At 37.9% G+C, this 23,142-nt stretch overlaps 2 protein-coding genes across 8 annotated transcripts in view; one reads left to right on the forward strand and one right to left on the reverse strand.

The window, feature by feature from the left end:
* SKIC3 (SKI3 subunit of superkiller complex) overlaps positions 1-7,170 on the reverse strand; it is a 96,262-nt gene extending 89,092 nt beyond the window's left edge. Inside the window, exons 1-3 of one of the 2 annotated variants that reach the window (XM_054488010.2) lie at positions 7,083-7,170; positions 2,719-2,790; positions 703-858 (exon numbers count right to left, since the gene is read on the reverse strand). The gene's annotated coding sequence lies outside the window, so the exon portion shown is untranslated. Of the gene's footprint in view, positions 1-702; positions 859-2,718; positions 2,791-5,142; positions 5,360-7,082 lie in introns of those variants that run through there. The other variant, XM_063665015.1, reaches the window with a different exon arrangement.
* Positions 7,171-7,226: 56 nt separating this feature from the next.
* The window catches only part of ARSK (arylsulfatase family member K), a 50,470-nt gene continuing 34,554 nt past the window's right edge, over positions 7,227-23,142 (forward strand). The window contains exons 1-4 of one of the 6 annotated variants that reach the window (XM_063665016.1): positions 7,455-7,551; positions 8,487-8,797; positions 18,093-18,222; positions 19,992-20,151. In XM_063665016.1, the coding sequence (XP_063521086.1) occupies positions 18,153-18,222; positions 19,992-20,151 (230 nt within the window). In that variant the 5' untranslated portion in view covers positions 7,455-7,551; positions 8,487-8,797; positions 18,093-18,152. Of the gene's footprint in view, positions 7,552-8,357; positions 8,798-14,105; positions 14,335-18,092; positions 18,223-19,991; positions 20,152-23,142 lie in introns of those variants that run through there. The other 5 variants (XM_054489186.2, XM_054489184.2, XM_054489187.2 and 2 more) reach the window with 5 other exon arrangements.

Here is a 23,142-nt window from a genome sequence, read left to right on the forward strand (position 1 = left end):
ATAAATCAAGATATTAACTTTCTTCACAATAAGGATTACTGTACCATTATTACCCGTAGTTTCTCTAAAGAAAAACAATGTTTAAACTTGAATGGAAGCAATGGATAATGCAAAAGGGTTGTACACTAATTTCAGCCATAAAAAGATTTTTTAATTAGTAGAGAAAGTATTTCTTCATTTAATCTTAAGATATATTAATTTTAAATACATTAGCATATTTTAAGATTACACAACTTATTCTGGCTTACCTGTAAACAAGTGTAATTCAATCATAATTCAATGTTGAAAAAAAGAAACAATTTGTATTTTCTGTCAGCTCCTCTAATCTCATAGAAAGGTAAAACAAAGCTGGGGTAAATATTAAGTATTTATAGGCTTCAGATGCTCAAGGGAGTAAAAGGTACCAAAAAGATGAATCACTGACATGGTACACTGACAGTCCTTTATATCCAAAGAAGAAGCTAACACAGAAGTATGAGACCAAAGAAGTTTGAGAAGTTAGATATATATTTTTTAATCTTTTTGACTTAAAAAATGTTAGGATTCAAAATAATAGAAAAATTAAGATACCATAAAATCAATTTATCTACAGCTAGAACCAGATTCCCTAAATAGGCAGATAAGTAACTTTTTTGCCTAGTTACAATAATTATATAATTTAAAGCACCATATTTCATATGTTCTTGCTTTAGAAACTACTACCTTATCTGAAATTATCTTGGTATATATTTATAGGTGAAAGCTTCAGAATGATTTTTTTGTAGTTTGCAAATCTTGATTGGAGTAGGTAACAAATTTCAACGCTGATTTCACAATTTTCTCAAGCCAGTTTCCTTTGGTTAAAAAAAACCCTGCAGACTAAAAAGAAGAAAATAACTTCAAGGATGATGACAACTGATCTAGATCAATAAAAAGAGACAAAAAGAGACACTCAAGTAAAAAAATTAAAAGGTGTCCAAGTTGAAAAGGAACAAAAACAGTCTCAAATTAAAAACAAACAGAAGATCACAACCATTACATAAAGAGGAAGTTCACCATCTCTTCTATCACCCAACATTCATGAGGGTATGTATACAAACAAGGTAGAACCAACCACTACTAAACTACATGCAGCCCCCAAGCTATTTGCTGTGCATGATATTAAAAAATATATAAAGAATATAATCTAAATCAAGAGAAAGACTTAAGACATATAAGTCATTCAATAATCAAATGCTAAACTAAGGGTAATGAGTGGAAGTGCAATAGGAATTTTGAGAAGGAAAGGTGTGTGGTGTGATGTTATTAATGGCTTCTATTAATAGAAGATGACAAGACTTAACAATGGAGCGAAGAAGGAAAATTGCTCTACTCAGAGGCAAATGCATTAGCAAAGTGAGAGACGTGGGAATGAGTTGTGACAAGTATAGGAAACAGTGAGAAAGCCAGGCTGAATGGATCAGAAGGGACTTAATAGAGAAGAAAATTAGGTTAGGTATGTAAATAGAGCCTCAGATTACAGATCCTGAAAGTCAAACAGACAAGTGTGAAGTTAAATACAGCAGCAAATAGGAAGCCATTAGGAATTTTTAAGTAGGTTGTTTTTAAAGACCACTATATAGAAACAAACACCATTTTTCTCTTGGTAATCAATTCTAATATTAAATATCCTTCAGTATCTGTATGTCTCCATATGTAATTACAATTATTCATGCTACAATGGAACCCTCTATTCTCTTCCAATTCCTTCTTCATTTGATGCAACATTTAACACAATACACTAGCACTGAGGTCCTCTCTCACTCATGCATACACACATATATGTATGTAAGTTTCAGAAGGTTAATTTTTAAAAAGACAAAATAATCTGCCCCTTTTCAACTCTAAAAACTACTACTTCCTCTTTTTTTTAATTTTAATTTTTATTTTTGAGGGGAAAGGGAAACGTCCATTCACCAATTTTCTAAACAAACCCTTATTGAGATCCAACCATCTACTAGGTACCACTTAAACCCATTTTCCTTCCAAGGGTAAAAACCTACTACCCAAAATGATTCCACGTAACCCCATACTCCTCTATTTTGGATATTTCCCTTGATTGTAAGGATTTCTAACATGTCAAAGAAACATCTAGCTCTCTTGCAAGAGAGGGAGATGTCTTTAATATTCTTCCACAATACAACTCCCTATTAATTCTTTCCGCCTTATACCTCTCTTCCCACTATTCTCCTCAATCTCAACTGACTTTTTTTAAATAAGAGTATTCATTTTGTATGTTTTCACTCAAGTTTTTCTACTACCAACCCAAAATATTTTTATCCAACATAAATCAAGCATAAAAAGTGGCAACAACTGCACTTAAAAAGAGTTAGAAAGTGACAGTCATGCCATAAAGGTAATGATATTCCTCAAAGACAACGTATATAGGTATGATATATATGTCCCCAGTTGAGGCTATGAAACCTTAAATAATATTCCCATATGTTCATACAAAGGTTCCACAAAGCTAAAAGAACAACAATAATAAATAGTAATGATAACGACAATATAAGCTAATTACAGAAAGGAAAAAAAATGATACCTTTAAATCTAATAACAAAAGGTATTTTGTAATGACCCATAGTCTGACATTTAAAAAAAAAACTATGCCATTAAATCTTTCTTCTGAAAGGAATGAGTAAAAACAATCATTAAGTAAAAATAGATTCCAATTTATTATTTAGCATTGTAGACACTTACCTTTTACCAATTATTACCACCTCTACATTCTTCCCAAATTGAATTTCAGATTGTTCCTTACCCATTTTCCATCTAAATTAAACAAAAACAAGTATGAGACAGTCATATAAAAAGGATGACACCCACAACCCAAAACCTTCTAAACTTTTTAACGCATCAGATTCAATTTTCATAAGTCATAATTTAAAACATGAGAAATAATTATGTATAATTTTTAGTATTTTTATTCTTTCCCAGAGAGACATTATTCTTAATCTCCAAATTTCTGAATTGGTCTAAACTATATTCCTAGGGCCTCAGATGATAAAAGGAAGCTTCTACAAGAGATCAGAAGGATTTTGAAAAACCATTTCAGAAACCCAAAATACACTGATGTCAATATAAAAAAATGGAGCCAAAGAAGAATATCTACTATTTCTGTGCCATTTTTGCTTTGAATCAAGGACACCTACAGACAACTAAGGGTACTTATTTACACCCAATTTGCAGCCTAATTATATTAGAATAGAACTTTTCTCTAAGGAACATAAGAAGTATAATATAATACAATTATATTAGTTTGTAATCTAATGAAAACAGAGGAATTTTTTAAGGTTAATAATGCATTTAAATAGTCATTAAAAATAGTAACACAACTACACATCTACAGATTCTAAGGATATTTTGATAGCATCCCTGAAGTGGCTTCTGTCAAACAAAAAATAATCTAGAATGGTCCCTGGAGAGAATGGAGGTGGTTTTGAAAAACTGAATAAAGTGAAAAAAAACATGCTACTTCAGAACTAGGAAGTAAACAATGTTTAGGCGAGGCAGGTAGGGATGAACAAGGAATGACCCTAACCAAAACACTCATTAGTGATCTACCTAAATAGAAGTGTCAGTCCAACAGTGGAAAGTCTTACTGGTAAGAAAAGAAAGTATGGTAATCCAAACAATGTTTAGGAAAGTAAGATAATAGTTAAAAAAGAAAAAAAGGTACAAACATGACTATTTCACTGGCTTCTTTAGCCCTGCTAACACTTGGCTGCCCTCCTCACCCAATCTAGTTTTCCCACTCAGTCACTTCAACTCTGTTCTTACAAAGTACCCTAGATCCTGTCAGCCCATTTAATCTGTCATATCCACCCACCAAGGCTTATCCTAGTTGAGAGTGAGCTTAGGAAATCAAATGGATCTAGGATCAAAGCCATTAGGCCTTGGGTACATGACTTCATTACTCAAAGCCCATTTCCTCACTGGTAAAGTAAGAATTACGTCACTTACCTGATACATACATAGATGGAGTACTTGGACATAATCTACACTAATAATGTCCTATCTACTGTTATTCTCTCAATCAACTTCGCTACTTGCCATTCCTAAAACAACTAGTGTGATAACTCAGTGTTAAAAATTTTCTCTACACATTCAAATCCCCAACCCTCCTGCAGCCTCCTTCTTCCTTGCTCTCTCAAGAAGTAAACTTCTTACCTATACAAATGGCCCCTGACTTACAAATGGTTGAACTTACAATTTTTTGACTTTACAATGGGCTTATCAGCGTATTAAATGCATTTTGACCTACAATATTTTCAAGTTAAAATGGGTTTATCGTGGTGTAACCCACCATAAGAAGCATCTGTATTCCTCAAGACAGCTATCATCAAACATGAGTATCCTCTTCATATTAGTTACTACACTACATGAATACTAGAGTACAGCCTACAACAGGGATCACTCCCTCCTCCAAACCTCCAAACTGAGCTACTCAACTGCAACTTAACAAATATTATTTTTATTATCCTATATAGATATAACCTGTCTCCCAATTCAATAAATTCTTAGATGTCTAAGTCTTATATTTTCAGAGCTTCTTATATACCCAACACTTACTGGATAATACATATTCAATAAATAGCTAATGATCTTCCAGCTTCTAAGGCTTACCAGTGTTAATAAAAAAAAAGGGTGACTGAGGGAAGTGTCTCAATCAGTAGAGGTTTATTGAGCCATACTTTGAGCACACGCCTGGGGAAAAACAAGCCACAGAAGCATCTGTGACCCCCACTTTCCAAAGAGGGCTTTGGGAACTCAGTATTCTAGAGGAGAGCATGCAGGAGTGAAAAATGGCGGGAGGGAAGGAGGCAGTGAGGCAAATGGTTACATTCTCTTGAGTACCTTTTCTGATAGCATAGAGTTATTGATTAGCAAAAATGTTGTATGTTCACAAAAGAGTAATCAAAACAATGAGGAAACCTGAAATTATGAGAACTAGCTGAAGAAACTGGGGACTAGGAAAAATAAATAAATGGTGGCAAGGGAGTTGGGGGAAGGACTGTTGAAAGGGAGACATTATCCATGTAAAAGTGAAGAAAAATGCACTAATGAATGGTTAAAAATAGAGGAAGATTAACTTCAACTTAAAATAGGAACTTTTAATGAGACCTATATAAATGTGGAATGAGGTACTCAATGGAAGTGTTTCCCATCACTGGAGATAAAAAAGCACAGGCTGGACAATCCACTCAGCAGGAATGTTTTAGAATAAACTGAATGTCAGATGGGAAGTAGGACTAGAAGCCTCTTAGATTCTTCCAGCGCAATGTCTCTAAGGCTCTAAAATATCTGTCTTGCTCCAAATCACTGCAGCACCTGCTCCTATTGACACTGCCAAGGGGAGAAAGAAGAAAAAGATGTATTCTTGTAAGCCTGTCATCAGAGTACATGTCCTGTGGAAACAAGGCTGTAGAGAGTAAGCACAGTTTATGGAATCAGACACAAAATTAAATATAAATTTTATGAATTTAAATGTCAGTTAATACTGACACTATGGTAGAAAATACGTTCTACATTCCAAATTAACTCAAAACAAATTTGTTTTGATGAGAGAGCCCACTTGTATTAGCTTCCATGCTGTATTATTATTTCATGTATGCTAGGTTTTGCTTCCCTGAAATCTAAACTCGTGTAAACTGAGACTATTGTTTAGGTTTTTTTTTTTTTTGAGACTGAGTTTTGCTCTTGTTGCCCAGGCTGGAGTGCAATGGTGCGATCTCGGCTCACTGCAACCTCCACCTCCTGGGTTCAAGTGATTCTCCTGCCTCAGCCTCCCTAGCAGCTGGGATTACAGACGCCCGCCACCACGTCCGGTATTTTGTGTATTTTTCGTAGAGGCGGGGTTTCACCATGTTGGCCAGGCTGGTCTCGAACTCCTGACCTTAGGTGATCCGCCCGCCTCGGCCTCCCGAAGTGTTGGGATTACAGGCGTGAGCCACCAGGCCCAACACTGTTTACGTTTTTGCATGCTCCCGCAGATCTTTATCATGCTGCTTGAGTAACAATTCTGCTACACTAACAGATAAACTCAGCAGACTGTCATGAAATTTTGTAATTAACTGCAGACAGAGCATTTAGTGAGTTACGGCACAGACTTCAATTTTCAGTCGTGCTCTGACTGGCTCCCTGTGTAAAGTCAGGCCAGTCATTTAACCTCTCTAAGCCTGTTTTCCTATCTGCAATATGGTGAAAGTGAGGATTATGGAAAATATTCCATATAAAAGTACCTAGCATGCAGCAGATGCTCAGTAAATTCTTAGTATAACGCTCAGCACCTAAGTGCCATGTGAGAAATAAATAAATCTGTTCCTTATTACAATTATCTTAGGCAAAAAAAAACCTGCCAGATATTAGTATTCAGTTGACTTAAGTAAGTAGTATAACTCCTCTTTTAACTGTCAGAATATTAAAACTACTAGTGTGATGTGCAAATTATATACCCGAAACTAGATACTGAAATTGGAATTTGGCTTTGGGACAGAAATCTGCTTCTTCCAGAACTCTCCAAAGGAATTGAACAGTCAGAAGAGATCGGTTTTTATTCTGCAGCAAAACAATGATATTCTGAACTTACGTCAACTAACTGAACATGTCGCACAGCCCATTTCCCCCTCCAGTTTCGCTTATCTCCTTTGCTCTCTGAAGGCAAGGAACAGCTATGCTTTCCCCTGCCTACAGCCTGAAACTCCTTACTAGGCCCCGCTCCTCGCCCCATGGGAGCACAGTAAATCCTGACTGCACGGGGTAAGAGAAGCAATAAGATGAGACAGGCTAGAGATTTCCCTGGGAAGGTATTCGGGGGGCTCTAAGGCATTCACGGCGCACCTGAGGCGGTCCACCCAGAGGCCCCACAAGGAACCGCCCTATTCAACTTAAGTGACAGCCGCGCCGCCACCTCATCGCCGCCCAGTTCACGCTCTCGCCGAACACTCAGCCACGCTTGCGCGGCCCAAAATGAACAGCCCCGGCCCCGATCCTTTCTTTCCCTAAGTACCATTTCAATCGCCTTTAGGATCCCTTGTGCAAAAGCGACAGAGATCCGAACCCACCTGGGACAGATGCTCCTCTTCTACAAACGCCGAGGCTGCAATGAGAGCGCATGCGCCTTTCCCAGGACTCATTCACGTGACTGGAAGTGGCTGGGTTCTGATTTGCTCGGTATTTGATTAAAAGGTCTTAACGTGGGTAAAAGCGGGGATTTCTCTGTTACGCATGTGCGTTCTCTCCGCCTGATGGGAGTTGTAGTTCTGCGGGTGGAGCTCGGCGTTACTATCAAGCAACCAAACTGCAAGCTTTGGGAGTTGTTCGCTGTCCCTGCCCTGCTCTGCTAGGGAGAGAACGCCAGAGGAAGGCGGCTGGCCCGGCGGCAGGCTCTCAGAACCGCTCCCGGCGATGCTACTGTTGTGGGTGTTGGTGGTCGCAGCCTCGGCGCTGGCAGTACTGGCCGCCGGAGCAGGGGAGCAGAGGCGGGGAGCAGCCAAAGCGCCCAATGTGGCGCTGGTCGTGAGCGACTCCTTCGTAAGTACCGCGAGGCAGGGGAGGGGCGCCCCGCTAGGGACCGGCGACCTCCCTGCCGCCGCCTGTGCTGCAGGCTTTGGGGAGCAGAACCTGAGACATTTTCAAACAACTTTTACCCCGATGCAAAGAAAGAAATACATTTTATGTGAGGCCCCGTGTACTCACACGTACACCACATACCTATGCAAACATGTAAAACAATAGTGAAACACTGAAAACATCTTTGCAGATCTTTTTTTTTTAATACTGACCTCGATTCGCTAAATTATTTTACCACTACTAATGAACTTTCAGTCCATACCCCCGTTTGGTTTAATTGTGTGGTAAAATAACATTCTGCATCTCCATAAAAGCGTGTTAGCTTTCCAAAAGTCATTTTCCAGTTCACCTCAAGTTTGCAGGAATTCATGTTTGGGTGAGAAGTGAAGAAAGTTTATTTTTATTACCCAGGTCTGTGATAATCCTGTTAGTGCTGATTCAAATGGAATCGTTGGTATAACTTGATTCACTCCCCCGTATTCCAGAGAAATTGTGTGTATGTGTGTGTGTTGGTAATGTGGCTGAATCCCAAACTTAAACAGTTTTTGAAACTTTCCCAAGCCAAAGGTGCTACTGTCAACCTTACCCGATGCTTTTAGGATGATCCATGTTTTAAAAAGTGCTGCTTAGACAATCGTTTGGTTATTGATTGTATTATTAGTTTATTACTCGGTGTTACTGTGGTCACACAGATGTTGATGTTAAGCATATCTGGCACTAAAGAGTGTTTGTAATCATATGTTGTATTTCCTTTCTCGTAGATTCCTGATGATTAAAATTACATAGTCTGGATGTGCCCATGGGATTTTTTGAAAATATTACTTAAAGTTATCTTTGTGATTTAAACTTAGAGAATGGGCAGTACTGGAAATTGACTAGATGGCATTTTATTACAGAGTGCTCTTGTAATCAAAGGCAAATGAAGGAAGCAGGATTGTGCAGAGGAGAAGCTGAATTTTGTTGCTATCTTATGAATGACAGTTCTCAAACTAGTATGGTGCTTCAGAGCTGCTTTCCAGTTGGAGTGAGGAGAACAGACCTTTCTACCTGCATGTTGGATGGCCACTGGTTGTGGGCTGCTCCTAGAATGGGGCATGATGTTGGGCAAAGCAGCTATCTTCAGCAGAGGCAATTGTTCATTCCTAAAGGGAATCCGGATGTGGATCACAACATCCCAGAAACTTCCAAAGATGACTGAGATACATAGGTTTGTTATTTTTTTTAGTATAGTATGAATGCATAGATTTTTCTATATTTGTGCTTAAATTTTTTGCATTCACGGCCGGGCGCGGTGGCTCAGGTCTGTAATCCCAGCACTTTGGGAGGCCGAGGTGGGCGGATCACGAGGTCAACAGATCGAGACCATCCTAGCTAACACGGTGAAACCCCGTCTTTACTAAAAATACAAAAAAATTAGCCGGGCGTGGTTTTGGGCGCCTGTAGTCCCAGCTACTCGGGAGGCTGAAGCAGGAGAATGGCATGAACCTGGGAGACAGAGCTTGCAGTGACCTGAGATTGCACCACTGCACTCCAGCCTGGGCGACAGAGCGAGAGTCCGTCTCAAAAAAAAATTAAAATTAAAATTAAAAAATAATAAAAAGTAAAAAAAAAATTTTGCATTCACATACTTGTTAATATTCAAACTGTCCTATCTTTGGCCAGTGGAAGCCCCTTCAGGTGGTTCTGAGTCCTTTTGACCCATCCCCATTAGTATTTGACAGCTTGCTTTAACAGAGTTCCATGTCCACAATGCATATTTCCTGTCCCATCTTGTATTTAGAGACCACAATCTGAGTGTTAGGGCGTTCATTGCCTCTAGACCTTTCCAGTGGACAAATCTAGAAAGTATATATATTTTAGAACGAGAAAAATAAATTGTGAGATCATACTGATACTTTCTATTCAAATTTAAGATTACAAGTTTATTCTTTGATTTTTATACTTACATCTTTTTTGTTTTATGCCAAATATTTTGGTCTAAATACATTAATACAATTACTTATTTGCTTTATCCAAACATATAATATGTATATATCAATGTGTTTGAAAATAAGACTGTAGTATTACTAGAAATAATGCTAATCCTGAGTGCAGCTAACAGTTTCTTTGAAGTTTTTGTTTTAGGTATATTCAACTGTATAGTAAAAATATTGGTCTTTAAACTTAAAATAATTCCTCTCTCTATGATTATACCAGTTTGGTATGCTGTTAGATTCTTGACACTGTGATTTATCATTTCTAAAACTCTGCAGGCTAAGATAGAGCAGTTGAGCTGGAAAATAATTGAGGAAGAAAATAGCACATTGGTTTTACTTTCAGGATAGCAACGTAAGAGCTTTGTAGACCAACTCCCAAGAAAACAAGCAAACCAAATGAAAACTCTTTTTTAAACTATACATAAAAACTATTAAATATTTGAAACACTTTAAGTGTCTGGAAATTGTCCTAAGGGCATACACCAAATGAAGAAACATTTATTCAAGAAAATCTGTTAAAACTTGGTAAGAATAGCAAAAAGGGTCTGTGGCAGTGAACTATGGCTTTGACAGAGGTGTCACTCGGGTGGGTGTGGCCAAGAAGATAGGACTCCTCCCCCGCAGCTCCCAATCACCAGTTATGGTATCTCACCAGAAGGGACAGGCTGTGAGATTTCTCATCTTCTCCTAATCCAAGTTGGAGAGGTTAAATTCCTAATGAATGCAGCTGAGAAGTTGAGGGTTCCCTTACTTCAGTCAGCCCCCACTTACAGGACAGAGGCTTTATGCCAGGTGTGGAAAGTTGAGAATACTAGGGCCCTAATTGCCCTGGCCCTAGCTCTCTAGTAGGACAGAGGTTCCATACCAGGAGAGACAAGCTGAGAAGACCAAACAAGCTTCTGCAAAGCAAGCAGAATGGAGGAAATAATAAGGATTAGAGCAGAAATTAAAGAAATAGAGGATGGAAAAATAGTAGAGAAAATCAATGAGACCAAAAATTGGTTCTTAGACAAAATCAGCAAAATTGACAAACCTTAGCTATACTGAACAAGAAAAATGACAAAAGAGCTAGATTACTAAAATCATGAAAGATAGTGGGTACATTATCTTAAGAAATAAAAGAATTACAAGGGAATACTTACATACAACAACTGTATGTCATCAAATTAGATAACTTAAATGAAATGGACAAATTGCTAGGAAGGCAGAAACTACTGAAACTGACTCAAGAAGAAATAGGCAATCTGAATAGACCTATAAGAAGTAAAGAGAGTAAACTGGTAATTTTAAAACTACCAGCAAAGGAAAGCACAGACCCAAACGGTTTCACTGATAAATTCTACCAAATACTTAAAGAATAATTAATACTAATTCTTCATCTACTCTTCCAAAAATTAGGAGAGAACACTTCCAAACTATAAGACCAGTTTGGCCGGGCGCGGTGGCTCACACCTGTAATCCCAGCAATTTGAGAGACCAAGGTGGGTGGATCACCTGAGATCAGGAGTTCAAGACCAGCCTGGCCAACATGGCGAAACCCCGTCTCTACTAAAAATACAAAAATTAGCCAGATGTGGTGGCAGGCACCTGTAATCCCAGCTACTCAGGAGGCTGAGGCAGGGAGAATTGCTTGAACCCAGAAGGCAGAGGTTGCAGTGAGCCGAGACGTGCCATTGCACTCCAGCGTGGACGAAAGAGCAAGACTCCATCTCAAAAAACAAAAACAAACAAACAAACAAACAGTTCGTGCCTGATTCCAAAGCCAGGCATACATCACAAGGAAAGAAACCCACAGACTAGTATTTCTTAGGAATATAAGAGCAAAGATCCTCAACAAAATGGATTTGGCCCTCCATATTCACAGGTTCTGAATCCGCAGGTTCCACCAACCTCAGATAAAAATATATGGTATTTATGGGATGTGGAACTCACAGAACTTGACTTCTCCTATCCATGGGTTCCACAAGGCTGACTGTGAGACTTGAGCCTGCAAAGATTTGGTATCCTTGGGAGGTCCTGGAAACAATCCCCTGCAGATACCAAGGGACAAATGTACTAGGAAACCAAATTCATTGGTATGTAAGAAGGATTATTCACCATTACCAAGTGGAATTTATTCCCAAAATGTACAATGAGTTTAATATCTGAAAATCAATTAATGTAATACATCATGTTGACTGAATAAAGGACAAAACTCATGTGATCATCTCAATAGATACAGAAAAAGCATTTGAGAAGATTTAACAATCCTTACGCATTCAGCTGGCTAGAAATAAAAGGGAACTAAAAGGCATCTACAAAAAAAGCCAGAACTTTACACTGAATGGTTAAAAGAAAAAAAAAAATCAGTTTTCTGACTAAGATCAGGAAGAGGACAAGGATGTGTGTTCTCACCACTGCTATACAGCATTGTACTGGCGGTTCTAGCCACAGAATTAGAAAAAAGATTAAATAAAAGGCATTCACATTGGAAAGGAAGAAGTAGAAGTATCTATACTTGCAGTAATCTTGTATGTAGGATTCTACGGCTCCACTACAAAACTATTGAACTAATAAATTAGTAAGGCTGTATACCAGATCAGTGTACAAAAATAAATAGTATTTTATATACTTAATTGATTAACACACTTATAGTCAAATTAAGAAAACATTTCCATTTAAAGTAACATCAGAATGGATGAAATACTTAAAATAAATCTAATCAAAGAAATGTAGTTCTTATACTCTGAAAACTACAAAACATTGTTGAAAGAAATAAAAGAACATTTAAATAAAAGAACACACATCCCCTTTTCATGGATCAGAAGATTGAATATTGTTAATATAGCAGTACTCACCAAATTGATCTACAGATTCAATTCAACGCCTGTCAAAATCCCTAGAACCTTTTTTTTTTTTGCAGAGATGGAAAAACCCATCCTAAAATTCATATGGAAATTCAAGGGACCCAGAATAGCCAAAAATAAATCTTGAAATAAAAAGAACAAAGTTGAAAGACTTACACCTCCCAATTTTAAAGCTTACATCTTAACTACACCAATCAATGTAGTATGTTATTGGCTTAAGGATAGGTGACATACAGATCAATGGAATAGAATCTAAAGTCCAGAAGTAAACTCTCATGTTTATAGTAAATTGATTTTTCAACAAGGGTGCCAAGACCATTTAATAGGGAAAGAATGATCTTTTAAACAAATGGTGCTGGAAAAAAAAATATGAATGAATTTGGACCCTGCCTTGCACCATACACACACACAAAAAAACTTTAAGTAAATTGATTGATCAATCAAATGTAAAACTAAAACACTCTTACAAGAAAACATAGGTGTAAGTCTTTGTGATTTTGGATTAGGCAATTAAAAGATGGGCAAAAGATCTTTTTTTTTTTTTTTTGAGATGGAGTCTCACTCTGTCACCCAGGCCGGAGTGCAGTGGCGCAATCTCGGCTTACTGCAACTTCCGCCTCCCAGGTTCAAGCCATTCTCCTGCCTCAGTCTCCCGAGTAGCTGGGACTAGAGGTGCCCGCCACCACACCCAGATAATTTTTTTATTTTTATTTTTAGTAGAGATGGGGTTTCACTGTATTAGCCAGGATGGTCTCGATCTCCTGACCTTGGGATATACTTGCCTAGGCCTCCCAAAGTGCTGGGATTACTGGCATGAGCCACCATGCCCGGCCAAAAGATCTTAATAGACATTTCTTCACAGAAGATCTGCAGATGACCAATAAATACATGAAAAGATGCTCAACATAATTAATCATTCAAGAAATGTAAATCAAAACCACAGTGAGACACCAGTTATACCCACTGGGATGGTTATAATGAAAAAGACAATAACTAGAGTTGGCAACAATGTGGAGGAATTACAACCCATACACTGCTGGTAGGATCATGCAGCCATTGGAAATCAGTTTGGCAGTTTCTCGAATGGTTAACCATAGAGTTGCTGTATAATCCAGCAGTTTTACTCCTAGGTGTATATTCAAGGGAAATGAAAATATAAGTCTACACAAAAACTTGTACATGAATGTTCATAGCATTATAATGTTCATTATACATAATGGCCAAACAGTATAAACAACCCAAATGCCCATCAATTGATGAATGGATAAATAAAATTTGGTAATATTCAACAATAAAAAATATGGTACGTGCTACAATGTGCCCGATGAAACTTAAAAAGATTATGCTAAATGAAAGAAGCTAGTCACAAAGGACCACATATTGTATGATTCCATTCATATGAAATGTCCACGAAAAGCAAATATGTAGAGCCGGAAAGTAGGTTAGTGGTTGCCTAGGCTTCAGGCAAATAGAGAGTAATGGCTAAAGAGTGCAGAATGTCTTTTGGGGACAATGAGAACATTCTAAAATCGACTATGGTAATGGTTGCACAGCTTTCTGAATACACTAAAAACCATTGAATTGTACACTTTAAATGGATGAGTTGTTTAGTGTGTTAATTATATCTTAATAAACCCATTTTTAAAAGAATAGAAAACAGGCCAGTCACAGTGGCTCAAACCTGTAATTCCAGCACTTTGGGAAGCCACAGCGAGCAGATCACCTGAGGTCAGAAGTTCGAGAGCAACCTGGCCAACATGGTGAAACCCTGTCTCTACTAAGAATACAAAAATTAGCCAGGCATGGTGGTGGGCACCTGCCCAGCTACTCAGGAGGCTGAGTCAGGAGAATCGCTTGAACCTAGAATTCGGAGGTTGCAGTGAACCGAGATTGTGCCACTGGACTCCAGCCTTGGTGACAGGGTGAGTCTTTGTCTCAAAAAAAATAAATAAAAATTTAAAAATTAAATAAATAATAGAAAAGAAGCATCTCTGCCTGGGTCTTAAAGGACAGAGGCATCTTCTGCATCCCCACTCCTACTCCTACCTCTACTCCCTGCCACTGCACCTGTGTCAGTTTTGGTTTTGCTGAGGTTTCAGGAGTGGCGGGGGAGAGTAGGTACAGGAGTGTTTACTAGAGAGTCTAGTGAGAATCTCATTCAGTCTGATGGACAGATCTGGGAAGAACACTATAAGCAGTCTTGCCATGCTAACATGGCAAATTTAAGTTGCTGTTACATTCTTTCATTAGGATGATGAATTCAAATCTAAACTTCTCTGATTCTGCATGGCCCATAATGATAAGGAACCAAGTACAAGCCATGGTTCAGAAGGAGCAATCAAAATCACAAAATCGTATCTACCAAAAGGCTTACCCACCCCAAGGGGGAAAAATGTGTGGACCCATGAGAATTAACAAGAGCAGAATGCAGCAACTAAAGGCAGTTGGTATCATTTCTGTCACTTTTGCAGAAAGCCAATTAATGGGTCATTTTTATTTCTTAAATGGACTTGAGAAAATTGAAATGGGCTATTAGTAAGTTATAGAAGTTATACCAAAAGCCATTTTTCAAGATTTTCTCTCCCAACTAAATTTGACAGAACTGTGTTTTCACTTATAACTGGCTATCCATTGTAAACCACATTAACATACTATGGAAAACTTACTTTCTGTGTTTTTCATCAGCCAGCTGTGTTAAGATGCCTTTCAGTTCAGAATGAAATATTCTATAGACCGTCTCCCATTGATACCATTATCAGCAGTACTAGTAGTAGCCTAGTTTTTAAATGATTTGTTAGTATGTAAAAATTACATGAAGTCAAAAACCAAAACTTCTAGAAAATTTTTAAATATTTTCTCTAATAACATTTTGGTCTTCGTTTAGACTATTATTGATATTTCTGACATTGAGAATATGTATATCATAATTTAAATATTTCCTAGGAACCAAATTTTGCTATTGATATGCTTAATCCAGTTTATTAAGCTTTGCAAAAATACACTGTTGAATTTTGAGCATAAATTTGTCTTCTTTTTAAAATTCAACAAATCTCTGGATTAGAGATTCATTTCATTTCACTCACTAAATATTTGCATACCGCTCACTGCCTTATATATATCTCAGACAGCAATCTTAACATAGATCATCTTTCACTGATGGAATCGTTGGGAACTTTCCCACATGAGGGCAGTCGCCCCCTCCCTTTCTGGTTATCTCTGCCACTATATTTCAGAAAGTCCTGCTTTCTAGCCTGCTTTTGATACAGATAATGTCCCTGTACTAGTCATAGAGATGAGTCAAGAAATCACTAACATCGATTTTAATCTGACACATTAGTTATTGATATGCTGCAGTAGTCGTTTGCAGTGGTAGTTACACCAATTTGAACCTAGCCTGCAGGACTTGGAGTCCAAATCCCAATATTTGAATTATATAGCACCTTTAAGACAGTTCTACCTTGTGACCTTCTGCTCCATCCCCCAACCAGGTAAGCCTGGGTTGTCTAGATTCTAGGCAGTGGCCACAAATTGTTATCTCCCCATGTTCAAAAGATTGTAAGCATAAGACATATATACATTTGGAATTTGTGAGGATAAATTTCTGAGAATTTGAATTGAAGGGCTTAAATTCTCATGAGAGAGGGCTATACACTTTTTTTTTTTTTTTTTTTTTGAGATGGAGTCTCATTCTGTCACTCATGCTGGAGTGCAGTGGTACCATCTCAGCTCACTGCAACCTCTGCTTCCCGGATTCAAGTGATTCTCTTGCCTCAGCCTCCCGAGTAGCTGGGATCACAGGCACCTGCCACCACGCCTAGCTAATTTTTGTATTTTTAGTAGACACAAGGTTTCACCATGTTGGCCTGACTGGCTTTGAACTCCTGACCTCAGGTGATCTGCCTGCCTCGGCCTCCCAAAGAGCTGGGATTACAGGCATGAGCCACTGTGCCTGGCCACTATGCACTTTTGTCTTCGGCTTTCTAGCTCATCATTGAGGAAATCAGTAGGTATTTGCTTAGCATTCAATGATTACTTTTGCTAGAAGTGGTAATTTATTTTGACATAAGACATGCATAATTTTCCCCATCTTAAAAAAAGAACTGACTTTAATCCCACATTTTCTTCCAGCTAACACACCATTCTCTAACATCCATCCCATTTTTCTGTTTTGCTTTGCAAAATAACTTCTCAAAAGAGCTTTTCTTTTTTCCCCCTGCTGCCTCACTTTCCTGCCTCCCATTCCTTCCCCTTTCCAATTTAGCTGTTCATCTTTACCACCCATTGAAAGTGCTCTTGTCAAGGTCACCAGCTGTCTCCATACTACCAGTTCCAATGTGCATTTTCTGGCCTCATTTCAGGTGCATTCTCAACACAGCAGATGTTACCTCTTTCTTGGCACACTGTCTTCTCTCAGCTGTCATGGCACTCGGTCTCCTCACATCTTCCTCTCTTGGCCATTCTTTCTCAGTTTCCCATGCTGCTTTCCCCTCTTACTTGGGACTCCTTATAGCTTCCTCTAGACCCTTTTCTTTCCCCTCCTTCTTCTCTCTCCCTGAAAGGTTTTATTTAATCTCACAGTTTTCAAAACCATGAATATGTTAAATACTCCCAAGTTTTATTTCGCCAAGATAGACTTCTCTCAACTCCAGATTCCTATCTGTATCCAACAGCCTACTTCATATCTCTATTTGGGAATCTCAGCTATCTCAAAGGTTTAGATATATTCTATATTTTGGGTTGGCTCATGTTCTAAACTGGAATTTATTTATAATTATGTTGAAAACATATAATAGGTAGAACTCCAGGACTGGAACATTCTTTTTTCTGTTCTTGCTCTTTACCAAGGTGAGTTCTTCAATTCCCAGTTCATCTCCAAAATGCATATCTCCAGCCCAAACATCTCCTAATCTTCAGACTCATTTATCAAGCTGCCTAATTTTTTTTGTAGAAACAGGGTCTCCCTGTGTTGCCCAGGCTGGTCTTGATCTCCTGAGCTCAAGCTATCCTCCCACCTCAGCCTCCCAAAGTGCTGGGATTATAGGCATGAGCCACCACACCCCACCCCAGCTGCCTAATTGATATCACCACTTCCATCTCACAGATATCTCAAACTTTGTTTGTCCCTTAAATTCTTTGAATAGCTGGATCCTGTTCATTCTTTAGGTCTCATACATCCCAGAGAAGTCTTCCCTGTCCACACCGTCTAACATAGGTCTCTCTTGTCCTTCTGTATCTCAGATTTTTTTCAAAGCACACATCATAATTTGTAATTATTCATGGTTGATTTGCCAGTATACTTTTTGCCTCTCCCACTAGACTGTAAGTTTCATGGGGCCTAGGACTCTGTTTTATTCACCATTGCATTCTCAGATTTTGCACAGTGCCTGGCACATAGTTAAGTATTCAATAAATACTTAGTCAGTTCATCATCCCCCAAAAGAATGTTCCAGGAAGTCCTTTATTTACCATAGTGAAATGAATCCAAGTGTAACACTGCATTGAATTCTAGCTATTTATGTACCAGATACTGGAAACACTCTCTATACTTGTTTTGTTTTTATCTTTGGAGGATTCTTAAAATCATATTGAAGTCTTCTGCTATTGTAAATTTTATGGTTGAAGAAAATAATTTTCTTCTTTGATAATGTAATCAATGCTAATTAAATTTCTTTGTTTCCAGGATGGAAGGTTAACATTTCATCCAGGAAGTCAGGTAGTGAAACTTCCTTTTATCAACTTTATGAAGGCACGTGGGACTTCCTTTCTGAATGCCTACACAAACTCTCCAATCTGTTGCCCATCACGCGCAGGTATGAACATCCTTAATATGAATGGGAGAAAGTGGCTACACACTGAAAATATATTCACAGTTTAAAAGATTATACCTAAAAGTAGAATAGTTAATAGTATTTGGCCTCAATAAAATTGTTTTACTATAAAAGATGTGTGTTTTAAGGTATATGTTGGCTATTGGGGTTGTTCAAATTGTATTTTTCAAGAGTAGGAATTTTTATCATTTAGAATGGTGTCTAGTTCATGTGTTACCATTTTATTTCCTTGTGACTGGGGACTAAGAATCTTTTGACCATCCAAGAAAATGAGGGAATACTCATATTTCCTAGAAAAGTTCTGTTTCCAGGGAAATTTTTCAGTAATGGTATAGGTAATTGGGAGGACTTCTATGAACATTAGAGTATACCATAAAGTATTACAACTTATATTCAGATTTATCTGAATTATTTCTTATTATTTCAGATTACATACTTTACCTCTTTCTTTCAGTCTCAATTCACTTTTATCCCAAGTCAGATTGTTCACTTTTATTATAATAATTTAACAAATAGGCATAGTTTTATTGGCAGAATGTCAGTGACATTAAGCCATGAATAATTAACAAATAGGAAAAAACTGCCATTTTTATAAATTCTATCTATTGTCTGATGGTTGTTTTCCTTTTCCCCTGTCTTCTGGTTTATGTTTGTTGCCTTGGAACCCATAAACGGCACTCAGTGATTTGGTTTGTCTGTAAATGAGATGATTTTCTCTGTGATTTGAGTTATAACTTCTTTCACCTATATTTTCAGCACTAACAACTATATTATCACCAGTGATTAAAATAAACTAAACTATATTGTAAATGATATTTCAATAATGAAGGACCAGGCATATTAGAAAATAGTTTTGTTAACTGTAAAGGAGAATGAGCAGTGGGCTACGGTGAGACAATGACCTGGATGCTAATCCTCATGCAAGTCACTCAGTCTTCTTATCTGCAAATTGCTGTGTGTACTGTGTACCTCACAGGGTTGTTCTGAGCATCACATTAAATAATGAATGAGAAAGTGGCCAATGAACCCTAGATGTCTCAAAATGTTAGATGTTTTTTCTGGAAGAAGTATATTTTGAAGAGTAAGCAAGGTTAAATAATTTGTCAAAGACCACTCTGTAACTGGTGTTATTGGGATTCAAACCCAGGTAATCCCCCATCCCACCTCTCAGAAAACATCTTGCTAGATGAAAACAGAAAGCTTATTCTAACTTTCTATTTATGTACACAGAAATGGGAAAAGGAAAAAAAGTGTTTATTGAATAAACAATCATAGTTGTAGAAAGTGAGAGATAAGGCATAACACACTTACATTTTTTTGTGGAAAGCCAGCAAAAGGACAGGGAATAAGGGAAGATCCTTAAGGATGTTGGGGAAATGAGATCTGTACTTCAATTGTCTGATTTAGAAAATTAACGAATAAATACTTAGGGATTGTTTTTATGATTGAAAGAGGCCTCTAGTCACACATGCTTTGTATTTAATTCCAGCTGTATTTACCTTAAGTAATTTAACCACTAAGCGTTAGTCAACTCATCTGTAAAATGGAAATAGTAACTCCCCACAGAGTATCACCCTGATAAAATGAGGTGACAATCAGAAATGTTTGGTAAAGCACCTAATCTGGGTACGTCTTATTGCAGAGCATGAGCTCTACACTAGTGGACTGCTCTCTCAGAGTAATTGTCCTAATAGTTAAATTGTTAACCTTTACCTTAATCCCAATTCCTTTTTTTTTTTTTTTTTTCTCAGCAATGTGGAGTGGCCTCTTCACTCACTTAACAGAATCTTGGAATAATTTTAAGGGTCTAGATCCAAATTATCCAACATGGATGGATGTCATGGAGAGGCATGGTTACCGAACACAGAAATTTGGGAAACTGGACTATACTTCAGGACATCACTCCATTAGGTAAAAATAAAACAAAAATAATCTTCATGGACTGCCCTCTGCCATAGCATGTACATGTACTCTTTTTGACTTTAATTTTTTTATTTTTCCACAAAGGTGAAAGTAAATCTTTTAATCCCTTCATTGTGTTAATTAGGCTGAAATTTTAGCTTTCTTTCATCTTCCTAAAACATTAAAATGACTAATATACTAGTCATTTTGTTTTTCTTAAATATTAAAGGTCTATAAATAATGTTTGTAAACTCGTTTAGCCCATGCTTTATTTTCACTGAATTTCCTTTAATGGCTACTGTATTATTAATTTTAAAATCTGTTTTTAAAACCATAGCCTTCTTGCTGCTTTCGTTGGTCAGTTCTCTCTAACTTGAGTCTATTATAACTTTTTTTTCTTTCATTTTACCAAGTCCTGAAAAACCAGGCAGCCAAGCAAAGTGGTTAAGAGTAGAGGTCAAGAATCGGATTGCCTACTTTTGGATTATAGTTTCTGTTTACTACTAGCATTGTAGTAGTCTGATCTTGGACACATTGTCTAAATGTTCACACTGTACTTTAATTTCTTTGCTGTGAGGATTAAATGTATCAATAAGTTCAGAAAAGAGCTAACATAGGAGGCCTGAGACTGCTCTGCTTAGAAAGGCCTGCTTGGAAAGTTGGCCCCTGTCTGGCATCTGGGAACTTGGATTTCTGGAGTATTCCCACTATTCCTTAACTGATAAGAGTGGCCTATTGTGTGCCTGGAGCATTTGTGCATTGTGGTTTATGCCGAATACCAGCTTTCCTTCCAGGAGTCTGGAATTTTGGTATGTGCGAAGTAGAGGTTGCTTATATAATCAGCACCCCCGCCTAAAAAACTTGGGTACTGATTCTCTAATGAGCAGAAACAACACTTCACATGTGTTGTCGCAATTTGATGGTGGAAGAATTATGTCCTCTGCGACTCCAACTGGACACTTGTGCCTAGTTTCTTCTGGACTTTGCCCTAAGCACCTTTTCCCTTTGCTGATTTTGCTGTGTATCCTTTTATGTAATAAATTATAGCCATGAGTGCAGCTGTATTCTGGGTCCTGCAATTCCTCCTACTGAACTTCAGTGTGATCTTGGGATCCCCCAACACTTGTGAACCCCAGCACAAATACATATTAGGGATTAGAGTGCCTCTTTCTTACCTAGGCAAGTGCTAATTGAGCGTTATTGGTAATGGTTGTTGTGATGATGATGATGATACTAATGATGATAAGTAATAATAAGAAAAAATTAAGTTAACAAAAATAGTGATGAATGTAGTGAGTTGAATAATGTTCCCCCAAATTTCGTGACCACCTAGAAAGAACTTCAGAATGTGATCTTATTGGAAAATAGACCCTATTTGCAGATGTAATTAGTAAGGATCTCCAGATGAAATCATGACTGCTGTCTTTATTAAAAGAGGAACAAGGACATAGGCACACAGAGAAGAAAACAATGTTAAGACAGAGGCAGAGATAGTAGTGAGGCAGCTACAAGCCAAAGAATGAAAGATTGCCAGGAATCACCATAAGTTAGGAAGACGCAAGGAAAAATTCTGCCAGAGTCTTCAGAGGGAATGTGTCTCTGCTGACACCTTGATTTTAGACTTACAGCTTCCAGAACTGTGGGAGAACAGGTTCCTGTTGTTTTAAGCCACACAGTTTGTAATAATTTATTCTGACAATTCTAGGAGATGAATACAGTGAGTTTTGGGTAACAGATACTAAAATAATCTAAAATAATCTGAACATTAAAATTGCTCTCTTAGTTACTGTTTAATTTCTTCCCTTTTCTGTCCTCCAAAATCTAAAAGATGGCAGTACAGGAAATGCAGAAGTAATCCTGACATTCCTATTCTTTACTCTGTCTTCTAATGCATTGCCAAATGTAGTCAGTTCTACTTCTGAATTATAGTTCTCCAACTTACTCACTTCTCACTCTCTCCACCAAGCTACTGTCATCTCTTGCCTAAACTATTAAAATGGGCTTCTACCTGGACTCTTCTTACTCTATCTGACCCATTTTCTATAGGCAACCAGAATGATCTTTCTTAGATGTATGTCTGATTACATAACACACTTGCTTAAAATCTTTCCATGGTTTTTCTCTTCAGGTTAGTTAAAATCCCAAATCCACAACATGATTTTTGAGACCCTACATGATCTAGCCCCTGTCTACCTCCAGTCTCATTTCATACCACTCTCTCCATCCCTCAGTATGCACCTGGTCTTTTAAAACTTTCCTTAATATGCTTTTTGCTACTTCTGGACTATTGCATGAGCTAGTTTCTCTGAGCAAAATCCTGTTCCCCTACTCTTCCCTGCTAATATCAGAAAGAAAGGGAGGCTGAGGAAGTACATGTAGGAGGAGGAGCACAGGCTTTGTGTCCATCAGAGCAGTCAGATGCCCAGCTTCCCTGCTCACCATCCTTGTAACCTTGGGCAAGTTACTTGATATTGAGTGTCAGTGTTCTGTAAGAATTCTTGGGCAAGTTACCTGGCATTAAGTGTCAGTGTTCTGTAAGTTATTTGTAAGAATTATGATGCCTACCTCATTGGATGACTGTGTTTTATATGAGTTAAAAGATAATATACAAGGATTAAGCGGAATAATATAAAATATTTAACAGTGCCTGGCACAGAGTAAGCATTTACTCAGTGGAAAGATTATTATTATGAAAATGGCTTAACCAGAATTGCAGTCTAACATTTATATAACCATCTTTTTTTTTTTTTTTTTTTTTTGAGACACAGTCTTGCTCTGTCACCCAGGCTGGAGTGCAATAGCATGATCTCGGCTCGCTGCAACCTCCGCCTCCCAGGTTCCAGCGATTCTCCTGTCTCAGCCTCCTGAGTAGCTGGGATAATAGGCATGCGCCACTACGCCCAACTAATTTTTGTATTTTCAGTAGAGATTGGGTTTCACCATGTTGGTCAGGCTGTTCTCGAACTCCTGACCTCATGATCTGGACCGCCTTGGCCTCCC

The sequence above is a fragment of the Pongo pygmaeus genome, chromosome 4 (genome assembly GCF_028885625.2).
Source record: "Pongo pygmaeus isolate AG05252 chromosome 4, NHGRI_mPonPyg2-v2.0_pri, whole genome shotgun sequence".
Classification (NCBI taxonomy): domain Eukaryota; kingdom Metazoa; phylum Chordata; class Mammalia; order Primates; family Hominidae; genus Pongo; species Pongo pygmaeus.